Genomic DNA, 21,175 nt, shown 5'->3' with positions numbered 1-21,175 from the left:
TCTGAGAACAATCCACAACATTGCTGTCAGTGTGTCAAACGGAACAGTCCAGGCAAACCTCAGGTGTGATTGGATAACAATATAAATTCATCGACCGTTTACAATATCAGCTAATGCACCAAAAAGGAACCACAAACCTTCTCAATAGACAATGTAGAAATAAAAAGTGCAGCGTTATAATAAAAATTCAAATAATATTCCTAAAAGCATGACATGACATGAGGTATTAACAATAATGTATATAGACTCTAATGTAGATGACACGATTGTCCAGATAAAGTGCAATCAATAATATATCACTAGATTGAGGTGCCAAAGGTGGTGGTATATCTATGTAAAGTGACAGTATTAGTCCCCAATAAATATTAATAGATGAAAACGCTTCTATATCCCACGGTGAACCAGTATTATTCCGGTGATATGCGACCAATGGAGAGACTGCCCACTCACCGGAAGGGCAATCTTAATGCGCATTGATCAAATAAGCCAGAAGCGGAGGTCCCCTTTAAGGTACAGCCTGGTACGAGATCATCTCCTCTGTGGAACTGGATATCTTAGATGTCAATCAGGGGCCCCTTTAACGGGTGTACAGCAATAGTGTTTGGTCAAAGGCTTCCCTCCTCTGGTCTAGATGGATCACCTGGGGTCCTGGGTGGATTTAATTGCTCGGTGCAGAGCAAGAAAACTGTATTCCCATAGTGTAGTATGTAACAAACTTTATTGGGAAAATGCAAAGATATAGCATGTAGTGCACATACATGGGTAAATTGTATACAATTGTGGATGAAGCAGCATCCAGGCTGCTGAAAGCACTAACCAGCTGTAGTTTAAAGATGGCCGCTGGACATCCGTGATCCGGCGGCGTGACGTCACGGCATACTAAGCTTCCTCCTTGATGCGTTTCGTATGCGACACCCCTTATGAGGACGTATTCACATACGAAACGCGTCAAGAAGGAGTCTTAGTACGCCGTGACGTCATGCCGCCGGATCACGGAGGTCCGGCGGCCATCTTTAAAAACCAAGTTGCTGCAGAGGTTTAATTGGATTGGAGGAGTTAGCATCATATACACTCCTGTTTCCACAGTAATTACAATAATAATTATTAGTCATCCATATATTTACAACAGGGATGTTGAATTTGTATCGCCTGACGTTCGGAACATGTAGCTGTAGGTGCCAAGCAGGTATTGTTTTTTTTAACCTTGCTGCAGGCAAGTAGCAGGGCTCACCTGTCAGGTGAAAGCATTTAGGCGTCTGCGCTGCTGCCCAACTGTTTTCACACAGCCCAGCCTCCACCCCCTCCTGTGTGAACCGCCTCTGTCTCCCGGGCTCTGCTTTCCTATCTGCGGGCCCAGGACTGGTTCAACATGCATCGGCAGATAGAGGGGAGGGAGGAGAGTGGACACGTTCGCTTCCCTCCCCTTCTTGTCCTTATCCAGAATGACGTTATGATATCACATTCTGGTTCCCGTTCACAGATTTCCCGGCCATTGAGGCCGGGAAAGAATGTAATGCAATGTGATGTACACTGCACTACATTCAGGGGAGATATGCAGGACCCTTACTGTCTCAATAAAGAGAACCGGTTACCAAAAAGCGATTTTAAAGGTTAATTTTTTTTTTCCTTAGTAAGTATAGACATGTTTGTTATTTTACAGTGTGCAGTAGTTTTGCATAGAGCAGCCTGGATCCTCCTCTTCTCTGGTCCCCTGCAGCCTCTTCTAGCTCCTCCTGTCTGTTGGGTGCCCCCAAAGCAAGCAGCTTGCTATGGGGGCACCCGCTGCTCTGTCTCTATTCACACACGGAGCTTCGGTTTGGCCCCACCCTTTCCTCATTGGCTAACTGGCTGTGATTGGCAGGAGTCAATGGCTCCCACTGCTGTCTTAGCCAATGAGGAGGCACACACCTAGAACAGCCCAGGCTGTCATTCACATCACTGGATCACAATGAGGCTCAGGTAAGTATTGAGGGGGCACTGCTGCACACATTTTTACCTTCATACATAGAATGTAAAAACATTGATTGCGATACATGTTACATATCGCCGCACATGCCAGAATGGGAACAATAATTGTAGTACAAGACCTCCTCAGTTACACTACTGCTGACCTATAAGGGCTTTAAAAGGGTCGCCTTTAGAAAATATAGGGTACTGAAGTTTGTTGCCATTTCTCGAGTGCACACAAATTTAAGGTTTGACATGTTGGATATTTACTCGATGCAACCTCACCTTTTATATTTTACTAAAAAATAGGGTAATTTATTTTGTGCATTTTTTACTGAAATTTTGTATTTTTTTTTTTAGACCTTTGCAGTAATATTGTGCGACATTGCAGCGGTCACTATTTTATTCTCTATGGTTTCTGCTTTTAGAAAATATATAATGTTTGGGGGTTTTGTGTAATCTTCAAGCCTAAAATGATTTTTTTTAACCGTGTGCAAAAATGGCTCTGGCAGCGAAAGGGATAAATGATAAGCCCAACACTCCCCTTTCCTGAGGAGCACCCAATCGGTGCTCATTACAATGCAAGGTCTCTCCCCTCCCTGCTAGTCCCCAGGGGCATTACTGGACACAGGAAGGGAGGGGAGGAGGAGATATAAAGTGCAATTTACAATATTTAATGTTTAAGTCGCCATAAAGCCCAAGACATTACTAAACGCACCTCAGATTTAAATACGGTTTTGGTTACATTTTTTTTTCTTCTTGTACCTGAACAAGTAGATTGTTATGTGGGAGAAGTAGATTGGGACCCAGATTTAGTCCCTGAACAGGTAGTTTTTTCAAAAATTACCACACCCCTGTTACAACATGCACATTTGAAACAAAACAACATGGGGATATTGCATTCTGGCTGCAGCATTCACTGTTGTCAGAAAACACTGATCACTGCCTACAGCCAGTGATCGAGAAACTTTTTCCATCATGTCCCTTTGACAAAAGTCAAATGATTGACTTCTGTCAAGCAGGGAAGGCCACACATTGATCCCAATTTGGCTGGATCCTGCAGAAATGCCAGGTTTTGATTGGTGTATGGCCAGCTTAACCGCTTGCCACCTGCCTATTGTGGACAGGCGGCAGCTACAGGCAAAGCAACGTACGGGGATGTTGCACTGGCTGTACTAACACAGGGGGCCGCGCAGTGCTCCACACCTGCAACTGCTGTGTCTACCGGACACAGCAGAATGAAGATCTTGGTAAACGGGACCTGGTAATCACAATGTTAGCAACGCTGTTGTGAATCAATCTGATTCATAACAGCTCTGATTCTCTTCCTATTGAGCTGTGATTGGCCCACACCTCTCACATGATACATGGGGCCAATCACAGCACCCTGTGCCATGTGACCAGCTCTAGCCAATCACAGATCATTATTTTGAACTGTCATGAAGTTACCTCATTCATGACAGTTCAAAGCAAGTTCTGCATTTCAGAGAAATAATCTTTATTTGCTCCTGCACAGCAAAGTATGAAAAAAAAAAATTCCCTGATCACCCTCCCTGAGTAGCACAATGTTACTACGGTAACCCTGTACTATTAAAAAGTATTTATTTAAAAAATAAAAAGTAAAAACAAAATTAATACTGTATTGAGAATTTTTTTTAAAACATTTAAGGGTTTTTTGTTTAACTACTTGCCAGCCGCTTGCCCGCATTGTGTGGGCGAGCAGCGGCTCTGAGCAGTGGTGGGGAAGTGGAAGACAGGTAAGTATAAGTCTGTCTCATTAAAACAATAGTCTATGGCATGATAGAACCAGACCATGGCAATTTGTTTAACCTGGGATTTAGTACATTTTTTTCTCTCTGAAAAACAACTTTATGTCCTAGGGCAGGGGTGGGCAAACTTTTTGACTTGAGGGCCGCAATGGGTTCATATATTGGACCCGGGGGCCGGACCAAGAGTAGATGAATGATGTGTATGTGTCATCCATAGTAAGTATAGTAATATTCACCCATAGTAAGCATAGTAATTCATCCCCCATAGTAATTCATCCCCCATATAGTAATTCATCCCCCATATAGTAATTCATCCCCCATATAGTAATTCATCCCCCATAGTAATTCATCCCCCATATAGTAATTCATCCCCCATAGTAATTCATCCCCCATAGTAATTCATCCCCCATATAGTAATTCATCCCCAATAGTAATTCATCCCCCATATAGTAATTCATCCCCCATAGTAATTAATCCCCCATATAGTAATTAATCCCCCATAGTAATTCATCCCCCATAGTAATTCATCCCCCATATAGTAATTCATCCCCCATAGTAATTCATCCCCCATATAGTAATTCATCCCCCATAGTAATTCATCCCCTATATAGTAATTCATCCCCCATAGTAATTCATCCCCCATATAGTAATTCATCACCATAGTAATTCATCCCCTATATAGTAATTCATCCCCCCTATAGTAATTCATCCCCCATATAAAGTCCCCAAGTCCCCCGTGTCAATTCACTTACCTTTGCTCCGCGCGTTCCTCTCGCCGTGTTCCCGCGCCGTTCCGGTGTAGCATGAAAATCTGTCTCCTATGAGGATCTGTCCCCCTCGACGTATCTGCGCATGTGCCAGTTTCAGGCATTAGCAGCCGATCGGCGATCTCCGGCACATGCGCAGATACGTCGAGGGGGACAGATCCTCATAGGAGACAGATTTTCATGCTACACCGGTCATCAGGGCGGACTGTGAGAGGAGCCTAGCTCCCCTCACGTTCGTCACGCTGCCCCGCCTACACACATCCTGACAGCCATCCTAACAGTATCACGCTCCGCGGGCCGGATTAAAAGGTCCGCCGGGCCGTAGTTTGCCCATTGCTGTCCTAGGGTGACCATGTTTGTTATACTGTATGGAGAAGCAGCATTGTCATGCTAGAACAGAACTATAAACATCTCTCTATAATAGTGTGGATAGTTTCTAAAGCCCTCAAAGACAGCTAGAAACAATGCAGCTGCTAGCATTTTGTACATGAAGTTTCAGTTGAGAAAATAAACCATGGCTTTTTCCCTATTTAACATATAAAACAAAATGTTATCAACAGTATACTAAGAGACAAAAATGTAAAATCTAATTTGTATGGTTTACCTGCCCTTTAACCTTTGTGATATAGTTTGCCTAAACATTTCTTCCCAAAACGCCAGAATAGGGTAGGGGTGAAATCTATAGGTTTTCCTGCACGCACCCTGCCCTATTACAGGCAGTCAAGATGTCAATCATTAGAGTGGAGTGGGCAGGAAAAAAAACTTGTTTCAATAGCAGAGACCTCCTAAAGTAAATGGCACTGATGCAATGTCAACACTGCCCACTAGTAGCCAGTCAGGTAGACAGCATCCTGGGAAGACTAGTCTCCACCTGATGATCCTTCCACAAAGGACTTTCCAGATCTCCTTTTATATTTCTTCTATTGAATGATGGTGCTTCCTTATAAATGCAACTACAAATTAGGTCAACTCTCACAGCAGAAATTATGTTGTATTCCCTAGTACTAATCTGGAATACATGACATGAGTCCCAGTTTTCCCTCTTACACCTATACTGTAATTGGCCCATACAGGAGATGGTAAAAGATTCACTGAATTAGCCAACATGGTACGGAGATAATCCAAAAACTGACTGGCTGCACTCCATTTATGTCACCACAGTAAGAACTTTATTGTAACATCTTTCTAATGGTCATCTGCTATTGATGCTGCATTGCCCTTATGCGTTTCACCCAAAAACAGGGTTAAACGTCAAGTTCACCTTTTGGAGCATGTTACACCCATATTCGAGACAACATGCTCCAGCACCCCCTAATCCCACACCCATGTGACAGTAGGTGGGGATTCCTCTCCACCACACAGCTACATCATTCATTCACAGCTATCTGTCAAGATGGAAGACGGGACTTAGTTTCTTCATTCACAGACACCTTGTAGTTCTCAATGAACTATGTGACTACTGATGAGCACCCTCAGTTCATTAAACACTTCCTCCAGCTTAATAACAGCCTGTACAGAGGTACAAGCAGGAAATCTTGAGTTTCTGCAGGAGCCTGACACTGATTGTGAGTGCAATGCTTTGCAGATTCCCTGGGGCAAAAATAATTGCATATTTTTTTTCAGCAACAAATACAGTGAAGGAAATAAGTATTTGATCCCCTGTTGATTTGAATGTTTGCCCACTCACAAAGAAATGATCAGTCTAAAAATCGAATGGTAGATGTATTGTAACACTGAGAGACAGAATAGCAACAAAGAATTCAAAAGAAATGCATGTCTAACAAATTATGCACTGATTTGTGTGTTCATGAGGGAAATAAGTATTTGATCCCCTTCACAAAACATGACTTAGTACTTGGTGGCAAATCCCTTGTTGGCAACCACAGAGGTCAGATGTTTCCTGTAGTTGGCTACCAGGTTTGCACATATCTCAGGAAGGATTTTGGCCCACTACTCTTGGCAGATCCTCTCCAAGTCATTAAGGTTTGGTGGCTGACGTTTGGCAACTCAAACTTTCAGCTCCCTCTACAGATTTTCAATGGGATTAAGGTCTGGAGACTGGCTAGGCCACTCCAGTACCTTAATGTGCTTCTTCTTGAGCTACTCCTTTGTTGCTTTGGCCGTGTGTTTTGGGTCATTGTCATACTGGAGCACCCATATACGACCCATTTTCAATGCCCTGGCTGAGGGAAGAAGGTTCTCACCCAAGATTTGACTGTACATTGCCCCGTTCATTGTCCCTTCATGTCCTGTCCCCTTAGCAGAAAAACACCCTCAAAACAGAATGTTTCCACCACCATGTTTGACAGTAGGGATGGTGTTCTTGGGGTCATAGGCAGCATTCCTCCTCCAAACATGGCGATGTGAGTTGATGCCAAAGAGATCGATTTTGGTCTCATCTGACCACAACACTTTCAACCAGTCCTCCTCTGCATCATTCAGATGTTCAGTGGCAAACTTCAGACAGGCCTGGACATGTGCTTTCCTGAGCAGAGGGACCTTGCGGGCACTGCAGGATTTCAATCCTTGTCGGCGTAGTGTGTTACCAATTGTTTTCTTGGTGACTGTGGTCCCAGCTGCCTGGAGATCATTGACAAGATCCTCATGTGTAGTTCTGGGATGATTCCTCACTGTTCTCATGATCATTGACACTCCATGAGGTAAGATCTTGCATGGTGCACCAGACCTAGGGAGACTGAGAGTTGTTTTGTATTTCTTCCATTTGCAAATGATTGCACCAACTGTTGACACCTTCTCACCAAGCTGCTTGGCGATAGTTTGGTAGCCCAGTCCAGCCTTGTGTAGGTCTACAATCTTGTCACTGACATCCCTGGACAGCTCTTTGGTCTTTGCCATGGTGGAGAGTTTGGAATCTGATTGTTTGATTGCTCCTGTGGACAGGTGTCTTTTATACAAGTAACAAAATGAAATTAGCAGTGTCACGATCGTGGCATCAGACCCCAGACCTTCTCACCAAACTCGTGACCAAAGGGCTAACCGATCTATAACCGCGATGTGACGTGCGTAACAATGCCACACCCAGCTGCACCCTGCAAAACGATTTTCCAGCTAATGGGTACCGATCGATGTGCCAGCAGCCCGATTCGATTGTTACTGGGTCAGGTTAATTACGCATTTAACCTCTTCACACTGCCACCACCTCCTTTTGGTTCAGAGAAAGAGGAAACTCGCAATATCGCTATAACACTATAATAATTGAAATAATCGTCCGCATAACCCAGTCATTGACATAGGCCAGTTATACAGAGAGTTAAACCAACAGTAGCGTCTCTTTAAAGGCAGAAATTCGTAAATTGCAATTAAGAGTTATAGAAACAGTTCAACACTTTCAGAAGAAAGATTTATTACTAAAAGGGTCAAACAGGTGCAGTAAAAATATTTACAGAGAAGATGTAACTAAGATATATATATATATATATATATATATATATATATATATATATATATATATATATATATATATATATATATACATACACATACATACATAGAAAACAGCACTGCAAAGAGATAACAGGGAGAAGTTAAAGGGTTAAGTTACTTGCCATTAAGCCTTGGATGGAAGCAGATCATGTTTCAGAGTGAAAGGTCTCCCCAGGTGGTATATTGATGTTAAGAATGGGAGATGTCTAACTTAAACTTCCTTAGGCTTGGCAGCCTGTTTTAAAGTTTCCCAGCAGGAGGTGGTTCTGAAGTGAAAGACCAATCCCGTTTAGGTAGGGATCATCAGGCGGAACCCTAAACTGGAACCAACATCTTTCAGAATTCATATTCTGGTCTATAACTTTCCATCTGCACAAGCGACAGTCCTCCTGCGGGTATATTATTATGCAGACAAGTCTGAGGATTATTTAGTTATGAATTATTAAATTATATATTGCACGGTTCACGAGTTCTATGTTTCGGCTCCCCTGATGGTCCGAGATAAGCGAGTGACCCGTCAAACTGTTCGCCTTCTCATTGGTCATCTGACGAGGTGTCAGGTTTTTATGTAAGTCTCTCATGTTCCAAGATATGAGACATAGAGGAGAAATTGATTTGAGAAGTGTTCATCTAATTCTGTCACCTACGCTGAGCTAGGTTTATTAGCTCAGAGTGCCTTCAACTCCTGGGAAGGCTCGTTATCTTATTACGAGTTGTGAAATTACACAGGTACTTTGGCCAGTGAGACTCCAGCCCTCTTGGGAAAACTGGTCTTATCTCTTCCTAGGTGAGAAAGGATACAGCTTTCACAGACAGCTCAGCACCAGCTAGAAATGCCTTGCCCGGCCAGTGACCCATAAACAGTACACATACACGCACTGGCCAGATGTCTCCTCTCAGTGAGAGGGAGGTGTGGAAAGATGAGGGGAGAAAATGGAGATGCCTAACAAAATGGTTGAACCGCGTCCATCTCTGAGGCGCACGTTGCAACAAGCAGCACTCCCTTTAAGAGACTGCTTCTAATCTCAGCTTGTTACCTGTATGAAAGACACCTGGTAGCCAGAAATCCGGCTGAATGATAGGGGATCAAATACTTATTTCCCTCATGAACATGCAAATCAGTGCATAATTTGTTAGACATGCATTTCTTTTGAATTTTTTGTCGCTATTCTATCTCTCAGTGTTACAATACACCTACCATTCGATTTATAGACTGATTATTTCTTTGTGAGTGGGCAAACATTCAAAATCAGCAGAGGATCAAATACTTATTTCCTTCACTGTATGTGCATTTATTTTTTCCCCAAAGCCTTTAATCGCAGAGTTGTATACAATTAAGCCTGTTTTGAGTGCAATGTGTCAGCACAAAAGGGGGAATCTCTAGCAGATGAAAACTAGCAAGTTGGCATGATAAAGTTCTTAGTGCAGTGACCTAGCTGAAGTTGCAGCCTGTCAGTTCATGCAAGGAGTAGGCACAGGAACAAATACAAGCATTTGAAGTCAGATTTCAGCCTGGCAGGGAGCACAAGTGCATTTTTAGAGCAGTGGTTTTTTTTTATTTTCTATTAACTATGGTAATGAGCTTCTAATATTCTGAAACTGATGCGCAGCTATGATATTGTATGTCACAGAACTCTTAGCAAAGCTTTGTAAAAGATGACCAGTGGACTCAAATTAGGCACAGCCAACAGCAGTGGTGACATGAGGAAAGAAGCACCTGTGAAATGTTATCCAAATTGAAGCGATGTTCACTAATAATGTGCAAATAAAATAAGTATTTGCTTTTCACGATTGGATAAATGAAATTAAAACTTTGCTCAATTCATAGAGGGAATATTTTCAACTCTATCTGTAAATGGGCCGTGTTAAAGTAGAAGAAAGCAATAAGGCATATAAAATGATCTGTGTATTGTTTTACATTGCCAAAATATGAAAACAGAAAAAAATTACATGAATCCATTTAATAAGTATGCAGCAGTTCTTTAATATTGTTCTGTAAATGGCAGAATAGCTGCACACACTGAAAGAACCCAGATCAAGTATGTATCGTAAATCAGGACACAAGAACCTCTCTGAATTCTGTTTTGCATACTGTTCCTCTAAAAGTAACAAAGATAGATGACCACCTGATTTTCAGAAAGCAGCCAGCATTGACTGCCCTCACTTCTGTCAGTACAGGTTTCCATTCATTTCAATGACCACAGTTCCCACTGGTTTCTCCATGACAACAAGCTGGTTTCTATGAACCATCTGCACCTGAGTTTTAAAGGGATAGTACAAGCACCTCCTGACATGAAAAGTCTGTTCAGATAAAATTCCAGAAAATCAATGCACTAAACAGCTCATTCATTCTTCTGAAGTCCGAATGTGAAGTCTGATGGTAAAGTCTCTAGTGTTATCTGCAATAACTGATCATCATGTGATCGCAAAGTCCACAATTTCTCCAATTCGTAGGTCGCTCTAGTTTCTGGCAGCATAAAGTGAACCACAATTTCACCTGAGAAAAAGAGAAAAAAGTAGGAAGTCAAATGACTTGGGACAGAGGTTTGAGCACAGTGGCTTACTGATTACAGGAATGAGCAAAGCACCATAGCCTCCTACCAATCATATCATGTTTCTGACTGATGTACACAAAATGTAAATCTGATCGGTCGGTAAGGGTTAAAAACACTTCTCACCACTGCTCTTATTTGCATAAACATTAAAAGTTCTGAACAGTCACCTTACTTATTATGAATACATGTTGCAGTAAGGTATTTACAATGTTCATATTTGCTTCACTGTGGGAAACTGAACAATCCAGTACAGATATTTACATTATGAAATCAAAGAACACTTACCAAAGTCTATACACATCCAGTCATCTGTGTCCTTTCCCTCTAGACAAACATGTGACTCAGTGTCTCTCTTCAAATACTTGTACTGAAAAAGAACACACCGAATTGTTTGTGACCAAGTTCTTCTATACAGTTCTTTGTCACTTATATACAAACCAGTCTGATAGTCAGAGGGCTGATAGGGAGGCTGAACATTGCTATAGTAGTTAAAGCGGCTCTAATGCCTCTGCAATATTCTCTGCATTAAAGTGTTACTAAACCCAGGACTTCGCATTCACTGTGTCTGGTCTCCCACAGTACACAGAACATGGGATTGCATGCAGTTATTTTTGTAAATATAAACTGCTAATTATCTTTTCTCATCAGAAGTATATAGCAGTCTTGTGACCTCTATCAGTATCCAGCTGAACACTGGTCAAAGCTTGTATGAGTTTTCATTTTTCTCTGACTGTCCTGTGAGGCTTCATGACCCCTAACACCCTGTCTGGACAGTGCTGATCACATGCACCTTCCCAAAAAAAAATAAAAAAAACTAGCAATACACACTAAACTGAGCATGTACTACTAGAACAGATGGATTGGGGACAGTTAAAATAGAGGATCAGTGAAGACAGGATAAAACAGCCTTTTTACACAATGCGGATGATTTACCCCTTACGTTCCACTGTGAATATAATAAGCACGATTTACTGCATATACAGACTGATTTTACTGATGTGGGTTTGGTAACAACTTTAAGATTAAAAAAAACCTTCAGTATGCAGCTTCTCCCAGCCTCCCCTTATACTTACTTGAACCTGATCTCGGAGGCTCTCCCACCGGATAGGCTCAGACACAGCAGCAAGAGCCATTTGCTCACGCTGCTGTCAATCACAGCCAGTGAGGAGGAAGCAGGGGCAAGGCTGAGCCGTGCTACGGACACGCAGAGCTGGCTAGGAAGCGAGCATGCATGAATGCTTCTATAGCAAACTGCTTACTATGGGGTCACTCAGCAGGGGGAGGGGCCAGGAGAGCCAACAGGTGACCCGAGAATAGAAAGATCGAGGCTGCTCTTTGCAAAACCATTGCACAGAGCAGCTAAGTATAAACCAGTTTATTAAAAAAAAAACCCCACACACAACAAACGTTTACAATCACTTCATGTCTACATACAGTGATAGCTGCAATTTTGTGCAGCCCCAGCGGCTTCCCCTCTGCATACTGAATACAAGGGATCATCACTAACTCAACACTGCTGTAATTTTGAGAACACTTTTTTCCCCCCCAAAAAATACAGGTGTTCACTGACTGTACAAGGTGGAGATTGTGACGTTGAAGAGACTGTTCAGTCACTAGGTAATTTGAAATAAATTTTTGATCTGAAAGAGGTCATTATCACACTCGTATTGATCAATGTCTCTAACAGTTTGATACAAATAATCTGAAAGGATCACACAAAAAAAACCCGCACACTGCCACACAGATAGCAATTGTCTGTAGCAAATTTTAATAGGAGTGCAATGCTGACCCTGTCCTCCTCGTACTTTAAACTTTTGCACTTTCTGAATCATAGGTAATAGAACATTAAAGATGCTTAGTTAAGTGCCTGAAAACAATATGTGCACACAACAATCACCTGTCAGGGGCAGAAAGGGTATTATACAGATCTTAAGGGTCCAGTCACACCACTGTGCTGCAAAAATGCACATATTACCAGGCATGTTACCACAATGCAAAGTAACGTGTGTTGTTGCAATGTGAAGCCATTTATTCTGAATGGCACCCCAAAGCCCTTCCCAGCACGCATGCAATGCATTGCAGCGGTGCACTGCCCAAAATATTGCATGCACAACTTTCAGTCCATTGTAGTACATTAGGCATCGCAGCAAACTGGTCCTTTACAGGTCGGCATCCTCATAGGCACATATCATGGAAAGTTTTTAATGCTACTGCTCATTTCAGGAGCATAAGGCTCTAGTGATCATCAGGTAAGTCCTCTTTATTGGCTTTATCTCAGAGATATGAAAGGGCTTATCTTGTAAGCCTAATGCACATAAGCATTATTCGTCTTAGGTTGTCAATGTAAGTCTAAAAAGCAACAAATTCTAAAGCTGGCCATAGATGGATAGAATTTTGAAGGAAAAGTCATAGAAAAATCTGTATGAAAATTTTCTGAATTTTCAAATGTTATTCAAAAGATTTTATTTAGTTTTAACATTGATTTCGGAATGAATGGACTTTACCAAAATAAAACCACATACACTGTTATGCAAGCCATAGACGAGTCAAAAAATTTAATTTGTGTTGATTCATTTTTCTCATTATTAGTGTGCCAGCTGCGACACACGATTTTCATGCTGCAATTGAAAGTGCCTGATCCAACATGCTGGATTATTTTTTTAGAAAATCAAAACAATTCATATTGTTCAGCTATTTTCGTTTTTCGCCACGTCTATGACCTGCTTTAGAAATACGTTCTAAAACGTGTCGAATTAAGAGGAAATCCAAAGGGCATTGAAGAGGACAGTTGTTGGGAAGAGCCTGGGGCCTGACGGGTACACAGTGAGATACTACAAAAAATTGAATCAACTAGTCCCCAAATTGAGGGTATACAGTATATGAAAGCATTAGGAGAAGGGACAGAGATGAGGGAGGAGTCATTGCAAGCATATATTACACTCATACTAAAAGAGGGGAAAGATGGGACCCAATGTGCTAGTTATCGGCCTAGCTCACTGTTAAATACAGATACTAAAATTATTCGCAAAAAGTCCTAGCAACTAGATTGAAAGATCTAATGCCATAGTGGATTCATTTGGATCAAGTGGGATTTGTCCACGGGAGGGAAGAGACAATGGGTTAAGGTCATTACTCCTTATACAGAAAAGAGAGAAAAAGCCAGTGTACTAGTCTTGTCAGTTAATGCAGAGAAAGCTTTTGATAGGGTAGATTGGGGCTTTATGTTAGACACGTTGGAGATCCTGGGAATTAGGCCCAAGATGAGAGCGTGGATAGGAAAGCTCTATAGTCAACCTTCAGCTGCAGTAAAGGTCAGTGGTTTGCCATCAGAGTTTTTCAGGATATATAACGGGACAAGAGTGTCTGCTTTCGCCTGTGTTGTTAGAGCCTCTCTTAGCAACAGTAAGAAACAGTATTGATATAAAAGGGGTCCGGATAAGGGAGATAGAACACAAAGTGGCAGCATATGCGGATGATATGCGATTCTATGTGGCTAACCCTAGGTTAACATTACCTAATCTAATGAAAATAATGAAATATTATGAAGAGATGTCAAATCTAAAAATTAACCCAGTAAAATCAGAGATATTAAATATTAATGTCTCCATAATAGAAAAAAAAATTACAAAGAGAATTTGTCTTCTTATAGAGAGAAAAAAAATTAAAATACCTGGGGATCAAATTGACCTCGTCCTTAAAGAACTTATATAAAAATAAATTATATCCCACTAATAAACGAGATAAAGGAGGAACTGAGAAGATTATCGGTAGGACCATCTTCTTGGGTAGGATGAATAAACTTGATAAAAATCATCCCAAAAATCCTATATAAAATTCCTTATGTTGCCTATACAACTCCTGGGAGCCTATTTTAAAATAAATTAAAAAACTTAAATTGAGATATATTTGGGGAAATAAAAAAAACGAGAATAAGCTATGAAGTGCTATGTAGGAACAAGCATAAGGGGGGTCTAAGTGTGCCTGATTTTAAGAGATATTATTATTCATTATTACTTTCACATATTTTTTGACTGGACATAAAATGCATTAAAAAAAAACCGGGGCGAGTATAGAAAACACATTAAGTGGGACACAATTGCATAAGATAGTATGGATTCCACATCAATATTGTATATTAGAATAAGGTACAAGCACTTATACATGAAATTCAATTAGGGTATGGGATATGATTCATAAATAAATGGGTTGGGAGTTCAATTCTATGCTGATGCCGCTGGTAGACACAGATTTCTTCCCTCCAGGGAGAGAAAACATCTCAGGTAAATGGATAAGAAAAGTGAATGCACAGTTAAAGGACATAATGGATGGGGGGAAAATTTGCTCCTTTCAGGAGTAAAAAAAAAAAAAAAAAGAAAAGAAAAAGGAGTTGTTTTCCTCGTTAAATTATTATTTTGGGTACTTATATAGTGCCGTCAATTTGCGCAGCGCTTTACATATATATTGAACATTCACATCAGTCCCTAGCCCTCAAGGGGCGTACAATCTAAGGTCCCTAACTCACATTCATACATACACATACTAGGGCCAATTTAGACAGGATCCAATTCACCTACCAGCATGTCTTTGGAGTGTGGGAGGAAACTGGAGTACCCGGAGGAAACCCACGTAGTCACAGGGAGAACATGCAAACTCCAGGCAGGTGGTTGAGTGGAGATTCCTCCAACTAAAACATTTTGTTATTTCGCTCCCTAAGCCCTTAAGACCAATCACGGATTTAAATATATTAAAACAACTTTTTAATACAAATAAAATATGGAAACATGGTACGTCCTGGATTGATAAAATTCTTACAGAAATGATGGGGATTGCTCCACCTTTGAACATGGAGAAATGGGAAAGGGAACTTGGAATAACATTCGGCAAGCAACAGAAAAAGAAAATATTTAGATTAGAACACGGAGCGGTAGACATGAGGGTGGTGGAAATGAATTATAAGTGTTTGGCTAGGTGGTATATTACACCAAGTGTGGCACATAAGCAACAAATAGATAAATCATCTTTTATGTTGGAGAGGATGTGGGATGAAAGGCACAATGGCACACATATGGTGGGAGTGTACCAAAATTCAGGAGTATTGGGGAGAAATAATTTATCTAATTCAGGAGATAAGGGGGGTTGAGGTCCCGAAAGATCCAGGCACATGCTTATTCCATAAAACTGAGACTACAGTAGAAAAATAAGAACTCGTAGGCATTTCATCTGATGAATGTGGTAAAGGGGTTCATTACCTAAATTCTGGCAAGAGCAGGAAATACCAAAAAGAAAAAATTGGATAAGTAGGGTTGATTTTGTATACAAAATGGAGTAACTCTACCATCAGGAAGAAGATAGGATAGAGCGATTCAGAGAAAGGTGGGAGAAATGGGATAAGTTCAAAGAGCAATTTAAAGAAAAATAGAGAGAAGAAAAGAAAGAAAGAAAGAAAGAAAGAAAGAAAGAAAGAAAGAAGTGCCTTGAGAGAGGGAAAAAAAACAGGGAGTAGTATGGGGAAAAGGGGGTGGGAATGGGTGGGTGGGGTTTTTCTTAAGAATGAAGAGGTATAAGGGTATTGTGTATTGTTGAATATTTCTAAATTTTAATGGTGTAATGTGATATATTGAAAATTAATAAAATATTTATACAAATATGATTGGAAATATGATTAGAAAAACAAACATACTTTCTTAGAACATTCTTTTCCTAAGATTTCTCAATTTGAAATTCTACCCATCTATGGCAAAATGAAGGGATTTAAAAAGGTTTGAGCAGCTTTTTTGATACCTTTAGGTTTTTCTCAATTGGTGTTATAGACATTTGTGTTTCCCAAACAATTGCGAGCGTTTTTTGAACATATGTAACTGCTCTTGGGAAGTTGGAAGGTGATCCTGCATTGCCACTCTTAAATGCCACACTTCACCTCAAGGCTGCCGTCTCCATGTGTTCTGTGACTTTCAATTGCATTGTCATGGATGTACAAGGCAGTTTATAGTTCAGCTGTGGAAAAAATGCCCAAAAACCACCCCATTTGTCACCAGTTCAGCTCCAGCCTGCTAGTTCTGGCTGCAGTTTTAAACAAGCTTTCATCAAACCTCAGCTCTGTCTAAAAATTGATTAAAGAAGTGAAGGAATATATTAAAAAAAAATACACGACTTATATATACTCACCTACCTACTGCAGCATTGATCAAATGCTGCAGCTGTCCCTCACCACCCTTAAGCCTGAGAACTGAGTGATCATATGAACGCTGATCGCTTAGTTCTTGAGTCTGCTCTGAACACAGAGCAGTGACTGTCAATCATCGCTCTGTACTCTCCCCTCCAGAATTCACTGGAATGCCTTGCAGGAGAGGGAGTGGCTGGCTTAGGCTATCAACAGCATTCTGAGAGGCTGCGCCATCTTCTAGTCTGCAATCTGAGTGAATCCCAACATTACTGTTGGGATCCCACCAGAGTCTGGAGCAACTCTATGACCTCAGCTGACAGCAGGCTGTAGCCTGTTGTTGGCTGCTTCTTGGTCAGAGGAGAGCACAAGTAAGTGCACTCCTCTGATCCACATGAGAAGAATGAACAAAAGAGCTTTGGCCATCCTTCTCTTTTAAAGCCAACTAAAACCTGAGGCTCAATTAGACAAGCTGTGATGATCATTATTTTTACCAGTGAGAGCTTAAAAGAAAAAAAAAAAAGGATTGCTATTCCAAATAATACATGTGGTATAGACTGTGAACTAAACTTCTTGATTAAATTAGTTGTCAGCTCTCCATTAATACATGTATTTAAAATTCCCAAACAGGAGCTGAAGAAGGCTTTTAGGGTTTATAAAAAGTTGCAGCAGTAACTTGCTACAAGACCAACAGGTAAAAACAGAGCAAGTTCATTTTCCAGGTATCAACCCCATGAAACAAGTGGGAAATCTGCATGCAATGAGAAGCATTTATCGCCCCCTAGAGGAACCCTGAAACATTACAGCACCAGGTACGTCATAGCTGCTCTGCGTGGGAGATGATAGGTAAACAATTGGACATGTACAACTTACCACTTTCAGAGTATACTCTGCCAAGGCTTTGAGATGTCTTGTTGAGGTTCCTCCAACAATAACAAAATATTCAGCATATTTCATCTCTAGAGGAAGTTTGATGACACACAGATCTTTGGCATTTTCTTGCTGCAATAATTTCACCAGTACTTTGATGTTAAACTCTGGCAGATCCTCAGCTGAAATTTAAAGTACCAAAATGCATATGAATTACTCTATAGACACGGATTGGGACAAAAGCATCTAGAAGGAAATGCCAGTCATGGAGCTTGCCTCTTTCAAGGTGACAGGCTACAGTAACTCATTCATATGGACTCTAACGGGGGTGCTCAGTGAGCATTCTTTTTGCACCCCAAGCATCCATCTCCCCATGCACTCGATGGGATGTCTCCAACAAGTCTGGCTGAAAACCATTGCTGAATGTCTATTAACTATCCCTGCTCCCCTTCTCTACTAGGACAGCATTAATTGTAAAATTTGATTGGCTATCACAGAGATCACTCTACAAAACCCTCCCCTGTACTTTCTTTATATTTATGAATTTAATGACACATTGAGGGGAATTTATCAGAACAAACAGCTGTGCATGGCAACCACTTTCCTTTTCAAACCTTAAAGTGCAAGTTCACCACCTTCAGCAACATTTTCAAATAATCCCTCTAATTCCATATCGTCTGAATAATACATAACAGCGTCCTCTAATTTCAAATGCTGCACCTCCTCCTATTACACGTTTGAAACAGAGGGAACACTGGTATGTCCTACTTTACACATACACCTTAATTGCACAAGCTAAAGCTAGTTTTGATAAATACCCCCCCCCCTCCAGCTATACCTTTTTCTCCTAGCCAGAAGAGAAGGTGGCACAGGCAGACAGTTGACTGCCTGCAGTAGCTTGGCATTACACCCACAATCTGATCACTGATGCAATGCCTAAAGTGGGGTACACACTGAGAAAAATCACACGAACAGTCGTCCATGTTTCCATAAAGGTGCATATCATGATGTAACCAACAATGGTACTGATGTGTACAAAAATTCTCTAACAACAAAGGCAAATGTTCTGTCTTGTGTAGGATTTCTATGCTTGTTGTCACCTTCGTACAGGTCTTTCCTTGCTTTCTGATCATGCACGTTTTTCTCCATCCAATTATTTCCACGAAATTACTGTACACATTGAGCAAAAATTGGGCATTGTGCTCATGTACGATAAACATTTTCTAGCTTGCAAGTCTGATCAGTCAGAATCAGCTGTCTAAAGCACTATAGTAATGGTCAGATAATTATTGACTGATTGTTCATCGTATGGAATTTTTCTTTCCAGTGCAAGAATAAATAATAAATGCACACTTTTTTTTACCTGCAAAAGGGTGTACATTTATTTTATTTTTATAAAAAATGAATGTATCCTTTAAAGGCATTGATCTCCAAACTGTGGCCCTTTCCTTGCCCTTGGGGCACCATGCCTCCCATTGAGATCAACTATGGGGAATTACTGATACCAATGATGGGGCACTATTCCTCCCAGTGACAACAATAGGGCACAATTCCTCCAATACCAATGATGGGTCACTATTCCCACTCCTACTGACAGGAGATGTTTATCTCTTTTTTTTTTTTTTAACTCCCACTGACCACTAAATCAGAGAAATTGTTTACTCCCACTGACGTTAGAGCATTTTATACTCCTGGGGGTCCACAGTTCGGCCCCCCTAATCTCTAAAGCACAATAAATTGGCTCTTTGTTTACAAACTTTGGAGACCCCTGCTGTAAAGTGGTTGTGACCCTCTAACATGAAATATAACACTCCTGACACCAAGAGAAAAAGGTGACAGGGGAGGGAGCTCCAGCACATAGCCTGTGATTGACCGTCTCAGTTCTGTTCCTGTGTGCTGGGGGGTGAGTCCCTTCCCCAAAGCTGCGGGAAGCCAGATGTAACTTCTTGGTGTTTCATGGCCAGCTCCCCACTGCGCATTTGTGAGATCACACTGCACTTTTACACTGCTCCCACAGCTTCCTGGGACATGTTACATATCCCCGGAGGCCGTGGGTGGGGAGGGGGCAGGCCAAACTTCTGTAATTCCCACCTTGGTGATAAATGCAGACGAGGAGGTGGGGACCTGTCAGAAAAAGACAGACAAAAATGCCAATATTTATGCTGCAGTAGTGGGAGAGGAAGAGGAATTTTCATTTTTAATTGAAGTTCCACTTTAAATGTACAGAGGAAGGTGGCAGTGAAGCAGTCAATGTACTGGTCACATACAGTAGCAGGGTGAAGATGAAGGGGCTAATGTTTAGGTGTGCAGGATAAGGGAGGGTTACAATATTGGTCACATGAAAATAGTATGTGTGGGAGAGAAGGAAGGAATGAAATCCCACCTATCGCCATGTGACTGAAACACAATGAATCTGCAGCCGCTGATCCTCCTTCCCCTATTACAATCATTATGATCTCTGTCCTTCCTCTGCTGTAAAGGGAAGGGGAGGGCTCAGCACTGAAAACAGTGCCATGTGCTCACTGTGATGACCAATCATAGCAATCACATGGTACCCAGCCCCTTGGATTGGCCTGGTACGCTGTCTGTATGGAGACGTCTAATGACAGCACTGTACACCAGTGATTACTGAACGGATCGGCTACCTGATGACTACTTGTCCTGTGCTGTTCACAAACTGTGCTGAGCAAGTAGAGGGGTGCCAATCGACTGATGAAAGCTGTACAGAGATAGAAAGGTTCCACTGTAAAGGCAGCAGATTGGGGGGGGGGGGGTACACATGCCATGGCAGGAAATAAATCCATTCAATTGAATGTGGCCAACCCACAACCGTGAGCAAGGAACACAGTCATGGTGGGGTGGGCAGTATTTATGGGGTTAAAACAGGCTGTATGGAGGCAACATATTAGCAGACAGCTTTTCAGAGGCTGGGCAGTCACATATGTACACGTGGCCTTAGTCGGCCATCACTTACTCTTTCATCCATCTGTAGCCAAGGCTTTTTATTGTATTTTACAGAGTGGCAAGGCTCAGGAACCCATCAGGCTTTTATTGCTGCCAGTTCACCCTCCTTGGCTCAGTGTCTGCCATCAACATGAAAGTGACAACAAAAAACAAAGCTTTACGGTTGTCACCAGAACAGGAAAAGGAGGGAAATCTTTCAATGGGGACACCTAGCTTGAAGGGAACTTCCTGTTTTGCTCCTTGGACGTGATTTAAAGGGACATCTCCTTAATGGGACACAGACAGCAATAAAACCCTAACCTTCACCGAATCTACCCAATATACTTCATAAGTCCAACACAGGCTGCAGGGAGGGCGGGTGTACCTCCATTCTCCTCCTCCTTCCAGTCACTGGACGGTCCGGCTGCCTCTGAGCTCGGTGTATACTGATCCCAGGTGCTGTACGGACAGATCCTCGGCAGGACACAGGCTCTCCTCCTGGTCACGGCGGAGGTCCGATATCCGGTACATACAGACCCTACAGCTGAGGACAGGCTAGGCACACAGCGTAGCACCGTTCGGGCCCACATGTCGCCTGTCTTCCGCTCACCGTGACCTTGACGCAAACGAAGAATGCCACCCGCTGATTGGTCACTAGGACGCCAGAGCGAGAGCTAGGATTGGCCGAGCTGTGTCTAGGCATAGGGGCGTGGTCGGTAG

The 21,175-nt window shown here is 41.8% G+C and overlaps 1 protein-coding gene across 1 annotated transcript; it reads right to left on the bottom strand.

Moving 5' to 3' along the window:
• Positions 1-9,886: 9,886 nt before the first annotated feature.
• Positions 9,887-21,158, bottom strand: MALSU1 (mitochondrial assembly of ribosomal large subunit 1). The gene is given in 5 exon segments (XM_089673197.1): positions 9,887-10,424; positions 10,768-10,849; positions 17,516-17,694; positions 20,841-21,053; positions 21,056-21,158. Coding segments are annotated over 5 exon segments (732 nt in total). The 3' UTR covers positions 9,887-10,269.
• Positions 21,159-21,175: the final 17 nt, after the last annotated feature.

Source organism: Staurois parvus, unplaced genomic scaffold (genome assembly GCF_062004578.1).
Source record: "Staurois parvus isolate SC_StPar_1 unplaced genomic scaffold, SC_StPar_1.0 ptg000136l, whole genome shotgun sequence".
NCBI lineage: Eukaryota > Metazoa > Chordata > Amphibia > Anura > Ranidae > Staurois > Staurois parvus.
Note: the sequence above shows the minus strand (reverse complement) of the source record. Positions and strands in the feature narration are given on the sequence as shown.